Source organism: Salvelinus namaycush, chromosome 30 (assembly GCF_016432855.1).
Source record: "Salvelinus namaycush isolate Seneca chromosome 30, SaNama_1.0, whole genome shotgun sequence".
Classification (NCBI taxonomy): domain Eukaryota; kingdom Metazoa; phylum Chordata; class Actinopteri; order Salmoniformes; family Salmonidae; genus Salvelinus; species Salvelinus namaycush.
The window spans coordinates 3,422,713-3,438,821 of NC_052336.1; the positions used below are offsets into that span (position 1 = coordinate 3,422,713).

The following is a 16,109-nucleotide window of genomic DNA, read 5'->3' on the forward strand; positions in this document are numbered from 1 at the left end:
CAACAGTATAGCACTATGAACGACACATTTCACATCAACGTCATGAGGCTTAAGGAGTCTGTTCTAAAGCCAGTATATCCTGTATCTACAGTATCTACAGTATCCTGTATGTACTTAAAGCTGAAATACGCGTAAGGTGGAACAGCACCATTCTTCACCACAGCCACAATTGTTGTTGTTTTTGTTTTGATGACAAAAGAGAAGAGCATCATCCAGCATCCTGAACACATTATGTTGCAATACATCCTCTGCTTTCTATGGCGCATGAAGTGATGTGCACTAATGATGTGCACTAATGTCAGAGACAAGAAAACGTGTTTGTTGTTTGAAATAACTTCATATTTTGTTGTAATATTACCAGCGAATGTGGCAGTTTCACCAAGTATGGATTCCAGCTTTAAATAGAGACATACATAGAAAAAGATAAATCAAGCAGCCCATTTCCATAGAAACCATAGCACTGGCGATTAGAATACCTGTATCTATGAGACAAAGAGGCTTTGTTAGAGCTGCCTTCCACCATGTTCTCTGTATGCTGATGGGGGCACTGTGTGTGTGTGTGTGTGTATGTGTGTGTGTGTGTGTGTGTGTGTGTGTGTGTGTGTGTGTGTGTGTGTGTGTGTGTGTGTGTGTGTGTGTGTGTGTGTGTGTGTGTGTGTGTGTGTGTGTGTGTGTGTGTGTGTGCGTGCGAGAGTATCTACAGTGTTTATGAGAAACCACAGAATGTGACGCAGAGTTACACTGCTCACTCTTGCCTCCTGTGCAAACAAAATGGAGATGGAGAGAGGGAGAGAGAGAGAGATGGAGAGTGAGATACAGAGGGAGAGAATAAGAGAGAAAGAGAGAGACAGACAGAGAGGGAGAGAAAACAAGAGAGACAGAGAGAGAGAGAGAGAGAGAGAGAGAGAGAGAGAGAGAGAGAGAGAGAGAGAGAGAGACAGAGAGACAGAGAGACAGAGAGGGAGAGAAAACAAGACAGAGAGACAGAGAGAAAACAAGACAGAGAGACATCAAGACAGAGAGACAGCAAGACAGAGAGACAGCAAGACAGAGAGACAGCAAGACAGAGAGACAGCGAGAAAACAAGACAGAGAGACAGAGAGAAAACAAGACAGAGAGAGAAAAGATGTTATCCTCATGCCATGTGACAGGGTCTTGGAATCTTAGCTCTCTGCCTGGCAGGGACATCCATCTGTGGGTGCCACTAACACTCACACAAGCACGCACGCACGCGCACACACACACACACACACACACACACACACACACACACACACACACACACACACACACACACACACACACACACACCCTTGGGTGGGGGAACACTAGGGACAGCAGGGTTTCCTAAAGAGAGCCGGTGGGGCAGAATGATGTCAATCCCACCTGACAGACATTCCCCTCACCTCTCCTTTCTCCTCTCCTCTCCTTTCTCCTCTCCTCTCCTCTCCTCTCCTCTCCTCTCCTCTCCTCTCCTCTCCTCTCCTCTCCTCTCCTCTCCTCTCCTCTCCTCTCCTCTCCTCTCCTCTCCTCTCCTCTCCTTGCCCCTCCCCCCTCTCATCTCCCTCTACTCTCCTCTATTCTTTTCTACTTTACTTTCCTCTTCTCTCCCTCTCCTCTCTGTTCCTCTACTCTCTTTCATTCTCCTCTCTCTCTCCTCCTTCCAGGTCTTTCATTTCCCACATACATCTAGCGGAGAGGACAACTCCAGACCACTCCCCAGCCTTTGAAGCCCCAATGACAACCCTAACCTAACAGCCACCCACACTATGCCAACCCTAGCCATAACATATGACTGTGACGTGACTACACTGAGTCTCCAGGTCTGTTTGTGCTCCAGGATAGTGTGAGGTCATATCAAGTTAGGTCAGAGCTGCTGCCAGTAGATAAAACAGCTGAGCGGCTCTAGAGAGGATGGGAGGAGGGAGGAAGGAAGAGGGCCACACAGATTTTCACCTTCAAGGGCTTTTTCTAGATTTTTTACAGCTTTTTTTCTCTGATTTAGTCACCCTAATTTGGGCCATCCTACAAGGGTAAAAACGGCAATAACTTTTGAACTAATTATGATGGAGACATGAGGTTTGGACACCCTAAACCAGTGGTTACCAAACGGTCGATCACAATCGACTGGTCGATCTCCAAGGCATTCCTAGTCAATCACCAAACATTTCTGTAAAAAAACAAACAATAAAGCCTTACGTTCCACATGTTTCTATTCCTTTTGCGTTGTAGGCGTCAGATGCACTTGATTCAGCAGCCCTAATGACGGGAAGGGAAAGTGTTCCTATTTTGAACCCTTTCATGTGTCTGAAGGTAGAACTCCGCTTACCCGGCAGGTCCAGAGAGGAAATCAAGTGCACCTACAGGCCTACCGCTGGCCAATAAGATAGTTCAGATCACTGTGTCTGCACAGTTTCCTCGAGCCATAGACTGTAAAAAAAAAACTTGAACGCACAGCAACGTTGATACTGTGAGAATTCAAAACTGTTAAAACTATGACTAAAGAGACTCAACAAATAGAGTGTGTTTAAGTTGTTATTCAGCACTGTCAATGCTTTTATAATATGTGTGTTCACCCTACACCCACTCACGCTACAACCAGCACTGCAGCTGCAATGAATGACAATAGCAAAGTTGTCTGATAATCATTGTATTTTTATTATAATAGCGACTTGTGTCTTTTTTTAATATCGCCCTAAACTAATTCACTTTACTGGTGCTGTTTTTCTACACATGGTGCTTTGCTGTGCAGTGAGTGTCACAACGCTACAGACCGGATCAAGGTGCGTGTGTGGGATGAGGATGATGACATCAAGTCTCGCATGAAACAACACTTCAAACGAGAGTCGGACGACTTCCTGGGTCAGACCATCATCGAGGTCCGCATGCTCAGTGGGGAGATGGATGTGTGGTACAACCTGGGTATGTTCCAGATCATTCTGCTTCCATGTTCCAGATAAGGCTGGTTCTATGTTCTAGATAAGACTGGTTCTATGTTCTAGAGAATCATATTTCTATGTTCTAGATAATAATGATTATATGTTCCAGATCAGACTGCTTCCATGTTCGAGATAAGACTGGTTCTATGTTCTAGATAAGACTGGTTCTATGTTCCAGAGAATCATGTTTCTATGTTCTAGATAATAATGATTACATGTTCCAGATCAGACTGCTTCCATGTTCTAGAGAATACTGGTTCTATGTTCCAGATCATACTGCTTCCATGTTCTAGATAAGACTGGTTCTATGTTCTAGATTAGACTGGTTCTATGTTCTCTATAAAACTGGTTTTATGTTGTACATTAGACTGGTTATATGTTCTAGATAATAATATTTCTATGTTCTAGATAATAGTGATTATATGTTCCAGATCCGACTGCTTCCATGTTCTAGATTAGACTGTTTCTATATTCTAGTTAAGTTTGTTTTTATGTTCTAGATAAGACCGGTACCATGTTCTGGATAAGAGGACTGATGCATCTGGTTCTGTGTTTAAAATAAGAAGACTGATGCATCTGGTTCTGTGTTCTAGATAAGAGAACTGATGCATCTGGTTCTGTGTTTAAAATAAGAAGACTGATGCATCTGGTTCTGTGTTTAAAATAAGAAGACTGATGCATCTGGTTCTGTGTTTAAAATAAGAAGACTGATGCATCTGGTTCTGTGTTCTAGATAAGAGAACTGATAAGTCTGGTTCTGTGTTTAAAATAAGAAGACTGATGCATCTGGTTCTGTGTTTAAAATAAGAAGACTGATGCATCTGGTTCTGTGTTTAAAATAAGAAGACTGATGCATCTGGTTCTGTGTTCTAGATAAGATAACTGATAAGTATGGTTCTGTGTTCTAGATAAGATAACTGATAAGTATGGTTCTGTGTTCTAGATAAGAGAACTGATAAGTCTGGTTCTGTGTTCTTGATAAGAGAACTGATAAGTCTGGTTCTGTGTTCTAGATAAGAGAACTGATAAGTCTGGTTCTGTGTTCTAGATAAGAGAACTGATAAGTCTGGTTCTGTGTTCTAGATAAGAGAACTGATAAGTCGATGGTGTCGGGAGCCATCAGATTGAAGCTCAATGTGGAGATGAAGGGAGAGGAGAAAGTAGCTCCGCCCCACGGCCAGTACACCTGTTTACATGAGGTAAGACATCTATACTCACCAACTGGTCTGAAGGACTTCTCCACTCTATGGAAACTGTTCCAGGAACTGTCTCCCTCTCTTCCTCTTCTCTCATGTTATTCTCTTCATCCTGTCTTTCTCTCTTCCTTTAGAACCTGTTCCACCACCTGACAGAGGTAAAGAACAGTGGAGCGGTGAAGATCCCAGAGGTGAAAGGAGAGGAGGCATGGAAGGTCTACTATGACGACGTGTCCCAGGAGATAGTGGACGAGTTCGCCATGAGATACGGAGTAGAGTCCATCTACCAGGCCATGACGTAAGGACGCTCTCTTTCTCTTTCTCCCTCTTTTCTCTCCTCTTGGTTCTCTGAAGGCTTACTGATGTGCTGATGTTATACAGGAAAGCATGCCTCTGTGTCCTCAGTGTTAAAACTATAGAATCCATGGATTCAATTTCTATGGTTCAGAGTGTGCATGTGTGAGAGAGAAGGAAGCGCCTGGCTGCCTGTTTCTGTGTGTGTGTGTGCGCTGCCCGCTCTAAAGCCACCATGGGAATTCACAGGAAGTCATCATGGTTCTCAGTGTTCTCTCTCCACGCTCGCCTCCCGCAAGTGCTTCTGGGTAATCTGGAGGCTAAGAGCACAGTAATGAATTATGCTCCCCAATGTGAGCATCTGTGTGTGTGTGTCTCTCTCTCCCTCTCCCCCTCCCCCTCTCCCTCACGCTCCATCTTTTTTTTATCTCTCTCGCTGTGTTTTGAAAGGCTATTTAATAAATAATTGATATGACTGTCCTTCCAGATAAATGGGCTGCTCATTTTTGAAAACCTTTGAAATGCACCTCAAGTTAACCTTTCCTTGTATCAGTATTAAAATATCTCATATAAAGACCGTGTCCCAAACACCACCCTATTCCCTAATAGGCCTGGTCCCTGGTCAAAAGTAGTGCACTATAAAGAGAATAGGGTGCCATTTGGGACACTCACTAACAGTCAATGCCTGACTGTAGAGCAGAATAGATACCTGTTAAGAGGCAGCCTTCTCCTTCTCTCTCACTATTCCCATGACCTACTTAGGTTTAGTTTAATGGATTCAGCTCAGAGAGAGAGGGAGGGAGAGAGAGAGAGAGAGGGAGGGAGGGAGAGAGCGAGAGAGAGGGAGGCGGGGAGTGGGAGATAGAGGAGAGAAAGAGAGAGAGAGTGGGAAAGAGAGATAAAGAGAGGGTGAGAGGGGGGAGATAGAGAGAGAAAGAGTGGGAGGTAGAGAGAGAGAGCAAGAGAGAAAGAGAGAGAGAGAGAGAGAGAGAGACAGAGAGAGATGAACCTAGAGAGAGAGAGAGAGAGAGAGAGAGAGAGAGAGAGAGAGAGAGAGAGAGAGAGAGAGAGAGAGAGAGAGAGAGAGAGAGAGAGAGAGAGAGAGAGAGATGAACCTAGAGAAGAGTCCCCTAAGCAAGCTGGTCCTGGGACTCTGTTCACAAACACAAACAAACCACACATAGCCCCAGGACAGCAACACAGTTAGTCCCAAACAAATCATTAGAAAACAAAAATATAATTACTTGACACATTGGAAATAATTAACAAAGAAACAGAGCAAACTAGAATGCTATTTGGCCCTAAACAGAGAGTACACTGTGGCATAATACCTGACCACTGTGACTGACTGACACAAAATTAAGGAAAGCTTTGACTATGTACTGACTCAGTGAACATAGCCTTGCTATTGAGAAAGGCCGCCGTAGGAAGACCTGGCTCTCAAGAGAAGACAGGCTATGTGCACACTGCCCACAAAATGAGGTAGAAACTGAGCTGCACTTCCTAACCTCCTGCCAAATGTATGACCATATTAGAGACACATATTTCCCTCAGATTACACAGACCCACAAAGAATTAAAAAACAAATCCAATTTTGATAAACTCCCATATCTATTGGGAGAAATACCACAGTGTGCCATCACAGCAGCACGATTTGTGACCTGTTGCACAAGAAAAGGGCAACCAGTGAAGAACAAACACCATTGTAAATACAACCCATATTTATGTTTATTTATTTTCCCTTTTGTAATTTAACTATTTGCACATTGCTACCACAATGTATATAGACATAATATGACATTTGAAATGTCTTTATTCTTTTGGATCTTTTGTGAGTGTAATGTTTACTGTCTATTTTTTATTGTTTATTTCACTATTGTTGATGATCTATTTCACCTGCTTTAGCAATGTAAACATATGTTTTCCATTCCAATAAAGCCCTTTGAATGTAATTGAATGTAATTGAGTTGAGTGAGAGAGGGGAGAGTCGACCCTGAGGCCTTCTACAGCAGCTCAGCAGACAGACCTGATCCAAATAGACCTTCTATAATGGATGGACCATCTAAACCACATAGCCCAGCGGTGGCCATCCCTTTGTTTGGGAAGCTATACCCTTCTGGAGGATTTTGCTTCAACCCTACAACAACTAATTCTACTAATCTCCTGAGGACGTTGATTAGCTGAATCTGGTGTTTTACAAGTTTGAGCCTGGGGGCTCAGCCTAGTCACCTGTCTCTTGTTGCTGGTATTTGGAGCAGCTCCTAAGATCAATGGAGTGAGGGGCGGCATGTTTGTTTGTGTGTGTGTATGTGTGTGTATCGGTTTTAAAGGAACATTACAATTCCATTCAGAGTTTTATAATCTTCCTGTTATTGACCTTCTAGCTGGTTCCAGACTGCTGGGAATCACATGACATTACAACTAGCAGAATGTGAATGAGCACAGTCTACCTCTCTCTCTCTCTCTCTCTCTCTCTCTCTCTCTCTGCCTGTCTGACTCTTTCATTTAATCTCCTCTAATATAAATCCTCTACTAGTTGAATAATCGCCTCCTTCTCATGATCAAAGGAAAGTTACTACTTAAATCACACTTCAAAGAATAGTTACTGTTTTGGTATTTTACTATCTTTCTCTCTCTCTCCTTACCTCCCTCTCTCCCCCTCTCTTTCCCTTCCTCTCTCTGTCCCGCCCTCCCTCCCCTCACCTCTCTCCCCCCAGGCATTTCTCCTGTTTGTCCTCTAAGTACATGTGTCCGGGGGTTCCAGCGGTGATGAGTAATCTGCTAGCCAACATCAACGCCTACTTTGCCCACACCACCACCGTCTCAACCAACATCTCTGCCTCCGACCGCTTCGCTGCATCCAACTTTGGGGTGAGAACACACACGCACGCGCACACACACACACTCATCTACACACACTTCTCAGCTACATTGTTTATGGGCATTTGAAAACATCTGACTGAAATCATGAATATTGATCAGTACTGTTGTGTTTTTTGTTTCCTCGTCTACACAATATATTCCACCCTTTCAAATACTCCCAAAAACGAATTTATTAAATTAGAAGTTCAAAGTTAAGTTGAACTCACAGTGTGATTGCTTTACTAATGGAGAAACCTATATATCTGTTTTTCTCACAGAGAGAGAAATTTGTCAAACTTCTAGATCAGCTGCACAACTCTCTGAGGATTGATCTGTCCAAGTACCGGGTTTGTACTCTGTGTGTGTGTGTGTGTGTGTGTGTGTGTGTGTGTGTGTGTGTGTGTGTGTGTGTGTGTGTGTGTGTGTGTGTGTGTGTGTGTGTGTGTGTGTGTGTGTGTGTGTGTGTGTGTGTGTGTGTGTGTGTGTGTGTGTGTGTGTGTGTGTGTGTGTGTGTATTGTAATTGTAGAGTGTTGTAAAACAGCGGGTATGTATAATAGGATTATCTGTCCAGGGGTTGTACCTAGAGATGAATGGTTGTAATGATTTCTATCTCCAGGAGTTCTGTTCACTAGTCCTGTTCACAAGTCCTGTTCACTAGTCCTGTTCACAAGTCCTGCCCACTAGTCCTGTTCACTAGTCCTGTCCACTAGTCCTGTTCACTAGTTCTGTTCACTAGTCCTGTTCACAAGTCCTGTCCACTAGTCCTGTTCACTAGTCCTGTTCACAAGTCCTGTCCACTAGTCCTGTTCACTAGTCCTGTTCACTAGTCCTGGCCACTAGTCCTGGCCACTAGTCCTGGCCACTAGTCCTGTTCACTAGTCCTGTCCACTAGACTTGTACACTAGACCTGACTGTACTGTACTGTCAGTGGTTGAATTGTTGCTGGTGAAATGATGTGACATAAAAAACATCGCTTCCTATGTGGTGATTGTTTTGTCCTTGCTGTTTCTGTGTGTTTCTGTGTGATTCTGTGAGTTTCTGTGTGTGTCTCCCATTCAATTTCTACTGCAATGTGTGATTATAGAGGTAGAGACAGAGAGCGGGGCAGGTTTTTCACTGTGTGATTATAGAGGTAAAGACAGAGAGCGGGGCAGGTTTTTCACTGTGTGATTATAGAGGTAGAGACAGAGAGCGGGGCAGGTTTTTCACTGTGTGATTATAGAGGTAAAGACAGAGAGCGGGGCAGGTTTTTCACTGTGTGATTATAGAGGTAAAGACAGAGAGCGGGGCAGGTTTTTCACTGTGTGATTATAGAGGTAAAGACAGAGAGCGGGGCAGGTTTTTCACTGTGTGATTATAGAGGTAAAGACAGAGAGCGGGGCAGGTTTTTCACTGTGTGATTATAGAGGTAAAGACAGAGAGCGGGGCAGGTTTTTCACTGTGTGATTATAGAGGTAAAGACAGAGAGCGGGGCAGGTTTTTCACTGTGTGATTATAGAGGTAAAGACAGAGAGCGGGGCAGGTTTTTCCACTGTGTGATTATAGAGGTAAAGACAGAGAGCGGGGCAGGTTTTTCACTGTGTGATTATAGAGGTAAAGACAGAGAGCGGGGCAGGTTTTTCACTGTGTGATTATAGAGGTAAAGACAGAGAGCGGGGCAGGTTTTTCACTGTGTGATTATAGAGGTAAAGGCAGAGAGCGGGGCAGGTTTTTCACTGTGTGATTATAGAGGTAAAGACAGAGAGCGGGGCAGGTTTTTCACTGTGCTTGTCTTTTCAGATTGCTGGTGTCGTGTTATTCACACTCTGATTGAAAGCAGTCAGGAAATGTCACATTGTTTCTGACTGCTGCCGCTCCCCTTCTGCTCCCACATCAATTCACAGACACACACACACACACACACACCTTGTCATCGTACAGTAATGAGATTCAGATCACGCCAGTCAGTCTCTCCGCTTGCTCGGCGTATGGATTTCTCCGTAATGATATTCTGAAGCAGATTGAGTTTGCTTTTCTCTAAAACCGAGGGATGAATGGACAGAGAGAGTGTCCCCCACTCCTTTTAAACGTATTCGTCAGGGGAGTCAGAATATGCAGCGACACAGTGTAACAGCTGATTTGTCCCTCTGTGATGTCCCCTGTCGGGTTCTGCTGTCAGTGATTCACAGCAGGTGCTCAGGGATACAGAGTGTTGTTTCAGACAGTGGACACTTTAAATCGGAGGAGGGGCTCATTGGAATGGCTGGAATGAAATAAATGTAATGGTGATACATTACCATTCACTACTTCTAGGATGTCTATTTAGGCTACATGTTGAAGTAGACATTGAGGGATATAGGTTGTCTATTTAGGGTAGACATTCAGGCATATGTACATTTAGGGTGAACTGGGGATATAGGATGTTGATTTAGGGTAGACGTTCAGGCATATGTATATTTAGGGTGAACTGGGGATATAGGATGTTGATTTAGGGTAGACGTTCAGGCATATGTATATTTAGGGGGAACTGAGGGATATAGGATGTTGATTTAGGGTAGACGTTCAGGCATATGTATATTTAGGGGGAACTGAGGGATATAGGATGTTGATTTAGGGTAGACGTTCAGGTATATGTATATTTAGGGGGAACTGAGGGATATAGGATGTTGATTTAGGGTAGACGTTCAGGCATATGTATATTTAGGGTGAACTGGGGATATAGGATGTTGATTTAGGGTAGACGTTCAGGCATATGTATATTTAGGGTGAACTGGGGATATAGGATGTTGATTTAGGGTAGACGTTCAGGCATATGTATATTTAGGGTGAACTGGGGATATAGGTTGTAGATTTAGGGTAGACGTTCAGGCATATGTATATTTAGGGGGAACTGAGGGATATAGGATGTTGATTTAGGGTAGACGTTCAGGCATATGTACATTTAGGGGGAACTGAGGGATATAGGATGTTGATTTAGGGTAGACGTTCAGGCATATGTATATTTAGGGGGAACTGGGGATATAGGATGTTGATTTAGGGTAGACGTTCAGGCATATGTATATTTAGGGGGAACTGAGGGATATAGGATGTTGATTTAGGGTAGACGTTCAGGCATATGTACATTTAGGGTGAACTGGGGATATAGGATGTTGATTTAGGGTAGACGTTCAGGTATATGTATATTTAGGGGGAACTGAGGGATATAGGATGTTGATTTAGGGTAGACGTTCAGGCATATGTACATTTAGGGGGAACTGAGGGATATAGGATGTTGATTTAGGGTAGACGTTCAGGCATATGTACATTTAGGGGGAACTGAGGGATATAGGATTTTGATTTGGTCTTCGTCCCTGTGCCTTTACACGGCACGCCGTAATTTGGGTACAATAAATAACCCTATTGCGCATTCCTGCGTCTGTCTCCCAAATCTCTTCATGCCAACGTGACAGAATAATGGACCATTAAGGGAGACAGCAGGAATGGCCCGTCCGACGACGCTGCAACTGGTCCATCCGCCGCCACCGCAACTTTGGCAGCTGCAACTGGGCCGTCTAACGACGTCACTTCAACAGCCACAACTGCCTGTCCGACGACGCCACAACCGGTCCGCCCGACGCCACTGCTACTGGTCCGTCCGACGACGACGCAACTTCGGCAGCTGCAACTGGGCCGTCTAACGACGTCACTTCAACAGCCACAACTGGCCCGTCCGACGACGCCACAACCGGTCCGTCCGACGCCACTGCTACTGGTCCGTCCGACGCCGCCGCAACTTCGGGGTCCGACGACGACGCAACTTCGGCAGCTGCATCGGGTCCTCATCAACCCGCACTGCGTTCCTGTGATCTTCTCCTCGAGGCCCGTAGCCGGTGCGCTGCTGGTGCATCGGGGGGGGTTTGGGGGGTACTGTCACGGATCCCTCCGGAACTTTCATTACGGACACCTGTCCTCTATTCCCACTGATTAGTACTTGTATAAGTGTGCCCTTTGGTTTCCATTGGGCTGTCCATTATTGTTACTATGTCCGTTGGTCGTGTGAGTACCTGTGCTGTGTGTTTTAGCTTTCGTGCCATTGTGGATTGCGCAGATGATTACGGGTTTCGTCCCGTGTGTTAATCATTGTGCGTGTGTGTTATTTTTTCGAGGTACTCCTCGCTCTTTTGTTTGGGTTTCAACCCTGTGTTTTGTATAGTGTTTGTTTGGTCTTCGCCCCTGTGCCTTTACATGGCACGCTGTCATTTGGGTGAAATAAAAAACCTTATTACGCATTCCTGCGTCTGTCTTCTGAATCTCTTCATACCAACGTGTCACATGGTAGAGGCTGAGGGATCTGGAATGTTCATTTAGGTTTCTATGGTGATGGTTTATGGTAGATACTGAGGGATATAGGATGTCTGTTTAGGTTTATATAGTGATGGTTTATGGTAGATACTGAGGGATATAGGATGTCTGTTTAGGTTTCTATGGTGATGGTTTATGGTAGATACTGAGGGATATAGGATGTCTGTTTAGGTTTCTATGGTGATGGTTTATGGTAGATACTGAGGGATATAGGATGTCTGTTTAGGTTTATATAGTGATGGTTTATGGTAGATACTGAGGGATATAGGATGTCTGTTTAGGTTTCTATGGTGATGGTTTATGGTAGATACTGAGGGATATAGGATGTCTGTTTAGGTTTCTATGGTGATGGTTTATGGTAGATACTGAGGGATATAGGATGTCTGTTTAGGTTTCTATGGTGATGGTTTATGGTAGATACTGAGGGATATAGGATGTCTGTTTAGGTTTCTATGGTGATGGTTTATGGTAGATACTGAGGGATATAGGATTTCTGTTTAGGTTTCTATGGTGATGGTTTATGGTAGATACTGAGGGATATAGGATTTCTGTTTAGGTTTCTATGGTGATGGTTTATGGTAGATACTGAGGGATATAGGATTTCTGTTTAGGTAGGATGTTGTTTCAGGGTAGACGTTGAGGTATATAAGATGTCTGTTTAGGGTAGACGTTGAGGTACTGTATTTGGGATGTCTTTTAAGAATATGGATATTTTATATTAGTTTAGGGTGAATATGTAAGATGTTGTTCTAAGTAAGGACAATAAAGCTGCAAACACAATACACAGTTGAATGATGGTTTAGTGAATGAGTTTTGTCGATGATCAGCGGCTGAGCGGAATTGATGCTTTCATACAGACTTTGAGTCCATGATCATTCTGCATTACTTTTGGGATTGACAGAGAGTTTATGTGCATCCCAAATTGCACCATATTCCCTATGTAGTGCACTACTTTTGATGAGAGCCTTATGGGTCCTGGTCAAAGTAGTGCACTACACAGGGAATAGGGTGCTTTTTGGGATGCACATCTTCTGTTCATTTAGAGTTCATGTTGACTTTATGTAACGGACTCAGTAAAGAATCCACTGACATTTCCTCACCAGCCTACTCTAAAAGATCACTGGCAGTACAGCAAAACCTATTGAGCCCCGAGCAGGCAAAAATCAGAACAGTTCCTCCTCAGATCAGAGCACACAGATATCAGGCCTGTTTTAGACTCTGTCAAACACTGAGTAACAATCTCAGTTATTGGTCTAATGGTTAGGGTTTGGTCTCATTAGGTTTGGTCTCAAAGTTACTTGGGAGGTGTGTGTGTGTGTGTGTGTGTGCGTGCGTGCGTGCGTGCGTGCCACTCTGTGGTAAAGAGAAGGGAGGGTGGGGGGCAGTAATGTATAGTTCACCAAGCACCTTTTCTCAGCCTATCAGGGTGCAGGTGTGCTGAAAGCTCTCCTGTCACGGTGCTCTGAGCATGAATGGAGGTTTCCATCACACAGGGGCTTTAACACTAAACGACCAGACATCAAACTCCTTTACTGATGATGGCTGGATGTGTCCCATCATCAATATCAATGTGTGAATGAATTATGAGACTGCGTGGGATACAGCGCTGTGAGATGAGTGGCCTTCAGCACCTGATCCCACCTTGAGGGCCGTACCCTACCTAGTTATAATGCTGTATGTTTCCAGGGGGGAATAGACTGCCACTAGCTGCTGTTTCCCTTTGTGAATCTGTTGGGTAGTGTTAGTTAGTTAATAACAGATCTTTATAGCTATTTCTTATTGTCTATGACCCTCGTTTCATTATCCTAATACACACACTGTAGCACTTTGGGATTGTTTTTAGATGAAAAGCGCATTACAAATGAAGAGCTCTATTCAGTCTGTATGGATGAAGCGTTCCAGGTTGCGTGATAGAAATGTAAAGGTCATTTCCCATTGAGCCGACATATGCAGCGTTTACCATGAATACAGTCTCTGTTAACGCGAGAGCATTGCCTTCCAATGTCAATCATGCTGTAACACTTAACTTCAGTGATACAGATTGAATAGAGCCTTAACTGTAGAGAGATGGAGAATGAGAAGGGAGCAGGAGAGAGAGAACCAATCTCTTCATTATTTTCTCCTGCAGGATAATTTCCCAGCTGGTAACCCAGAGCGTCTCCAGGACCTGAAGTCTACTGTGGACCTTCTCACCAGCATCACCTTCTTCAGGATGAAGGTATGTACACACTCTGTGTGTGTGTGTGTGTGTGTGTGTGTGTGTGTGTGTGAGAGACACTCCCAGTTTACTGTAGTAGAAGCATGCCTATCAATCAATTAGCATATTGGTACATTTACTGCTTGCCTTTACAGTGATAGTCAATACTGATTATGGTTATAAACAGGCCTCCCACACAACACACACACGCACATATACAAATAGATATATACATAGAGTTGAAGTCAGAAGTTTACATACACTTAGGTTGGAGTCATTAAAACTCGTTTTTCAACCACTCCACAAATTTCTAGTTAACAAACTATAGTTTTGGCAAGTCGATTAGGACATCAACTTTGCACATGACACAAGTAATTTTTCCAAAAATTGTTTACAGACAGATTATTTCACTTATAATTCACTGTATCACAATTCCAGTGGGTCAACAGTTTACAGACACTAAGTTGACTTTGCCTTTAAACAGCTTGGGAATGTCACGATCGTCTGTTGAAGAAATGGACCAAGGCGCAGCGTTGTGAGCGTATATACTTCTTTATTAACGATGTCGCCAACAAAACAATAAACCTCCAAACGAAACGCCAACGTAGTGCTCACAGGCAACTAAACATGGACAACTACCCACAACACCAAAATGGAAAATGGCAACCTAAATAGGATCCCCAACAACGATAAACAGCTGTCTCTGATTGGGAACCAATTCAGGCCACCATAAACCTACAACCCCTAGACAATACAAAATCCCCATAGATAAACAAAAAAAACCTAGACAAGACAAAAAATCCTAGACAATACAAAAACTAAACAAACCACCCTTGTCACACCCTGATCTAACCAAATAATAAAGAAAACAAATATAACTAAAGTCAGGGCGTGACAGGGACATTCCAGAAAATTATGTCATGGCTTTATAAGCTTCTGATAGGCTAATTGACATCATTTGAGTCAATTGGAGGTGTACCTGTGGATGTATTTCAAGACCTACCTTCAAACTCAGTGCCTCTTTGCTTGACATCATGGGAAAATCAAAAGAAATCAGCGAAGACCTCAGAAAATAATGTGTAGACCTCCTCAAGTCTGGTTCATCCTTTGGAGCAATTTCCAAATGCCTGAAAGTGCCACGTTCATCTGAAACAAACAATAGTATGCAAGTATAAACACCATGGGACCACACAGCCGTCATACCGTTCAGGAAGGAGACGCGTTCTGTCTCTTAGAGATGAACGTACTTTGGTGCGAGAAGTGCAAATCAATTCCAGAACAACAGCAAAGGACCTTGTGAAGAAGCTGGAGGAAACAGGTACAAAAGTATCTATATCCACAGTAAAAACGAGTCCTATATCGACATAACCTGAAAGGCCGCTCAGCAAGGAACAAGCCACTGCTCGAAAAACCGCCATAAAAAAGCCAGACTACGGTTTGCAACTGCACATGGGGACAAAGATTGTAATTTTGGAGAAATGTCCTGTGGTCTGATGACACAAAAATAGAACTGTTTGGCCATAATGACCATCGTTATGTTTGGAGGAAAAGGGGGAAAGCTTGCAAGCCGAAGAACACCATCCCAACCGTGAAGCACGGGGGTGGCAGCATCATGTTGTGGTGTTGCTTTGCTGCAGGAGGGACTGGTGCACTTCACAAAATAGATGGCATCATGAGGAAAGGAAAATTATGTGGATATATTGAAGCAACATCTCAAGACATCAGTCAGGAAGTTAAAGCTTGGTCGCAAATGGGTCTTCCAACTGGACAATGACCCCAAGCATACTTCCAAAGTTGTGGCAAAATGGCTTCAGGACAACAAAGTCAAGGTATTGGAGTGGCCATCACAAAGCCCTGACCTCAATCCCATAGAAAATTTGTGGGCAGACCTGACAAAGTGTGTGCGAGCAAGGAGGCCTACAAACTTGACCCCATTTACACCAGCTCTGTCAGGAGGAATGGGCCAAAATTCACCCAATTTATTGTGGGAAGCTTATGGAAACAATTTAAAGGCAATGCTACCAAATACTAATTGAGTGTATGTAAACTTCTGACCAACTGAGAATGTGATGAAAGAAATAACAGCTGAAATAAATCATTCTCTCTACTATTATTCTGATATTTCACATTCTTAAAATAAAGTGGTGATCCTATCTGACCTAAGACAGGGAATTTTTACTAGTATTAAATGTCAGGAATTGTGCAAAACTGAGATTAAATATATTTGGCTGAGGCAGGACTTGGTCAATGACCTGAAGAGAGCTGGGACCACAGTCTCAAAGAAAACCATTAGTAACACA

At 43.6% G+C, this 16,109-nt stretch overlaps 1 protein-coding gene across 1 annotated transcript in view; it reads left to right on the top strand.

Moving 5' to 3' along the window:
* Positions 1-16,109, top strand: part of LOC120024771 (protein unc-13 homolog C-like) — a 178,709-nt gene that overhangs the window by 50,296 nt on the left and 112,304 nt on the right. Inside the window, 6 exon segments of the mRNA XM_038969056.1 lie at positions 2,753-2,922; positions 4,023-4,138; positions 4,270-4,433; positions 7,147-7,300; positions 7,570-7,638; positions 13,741-13,830. Of these exon segments, the coding sequence (XP_038824984.1) occupies positions 2,753-2,922; positions 4,023-4,138; positions 4,270-4,433; positions 7,147-7,300; positions 7,570-7,638; positions 13,741-13,830 (763 nt within the window).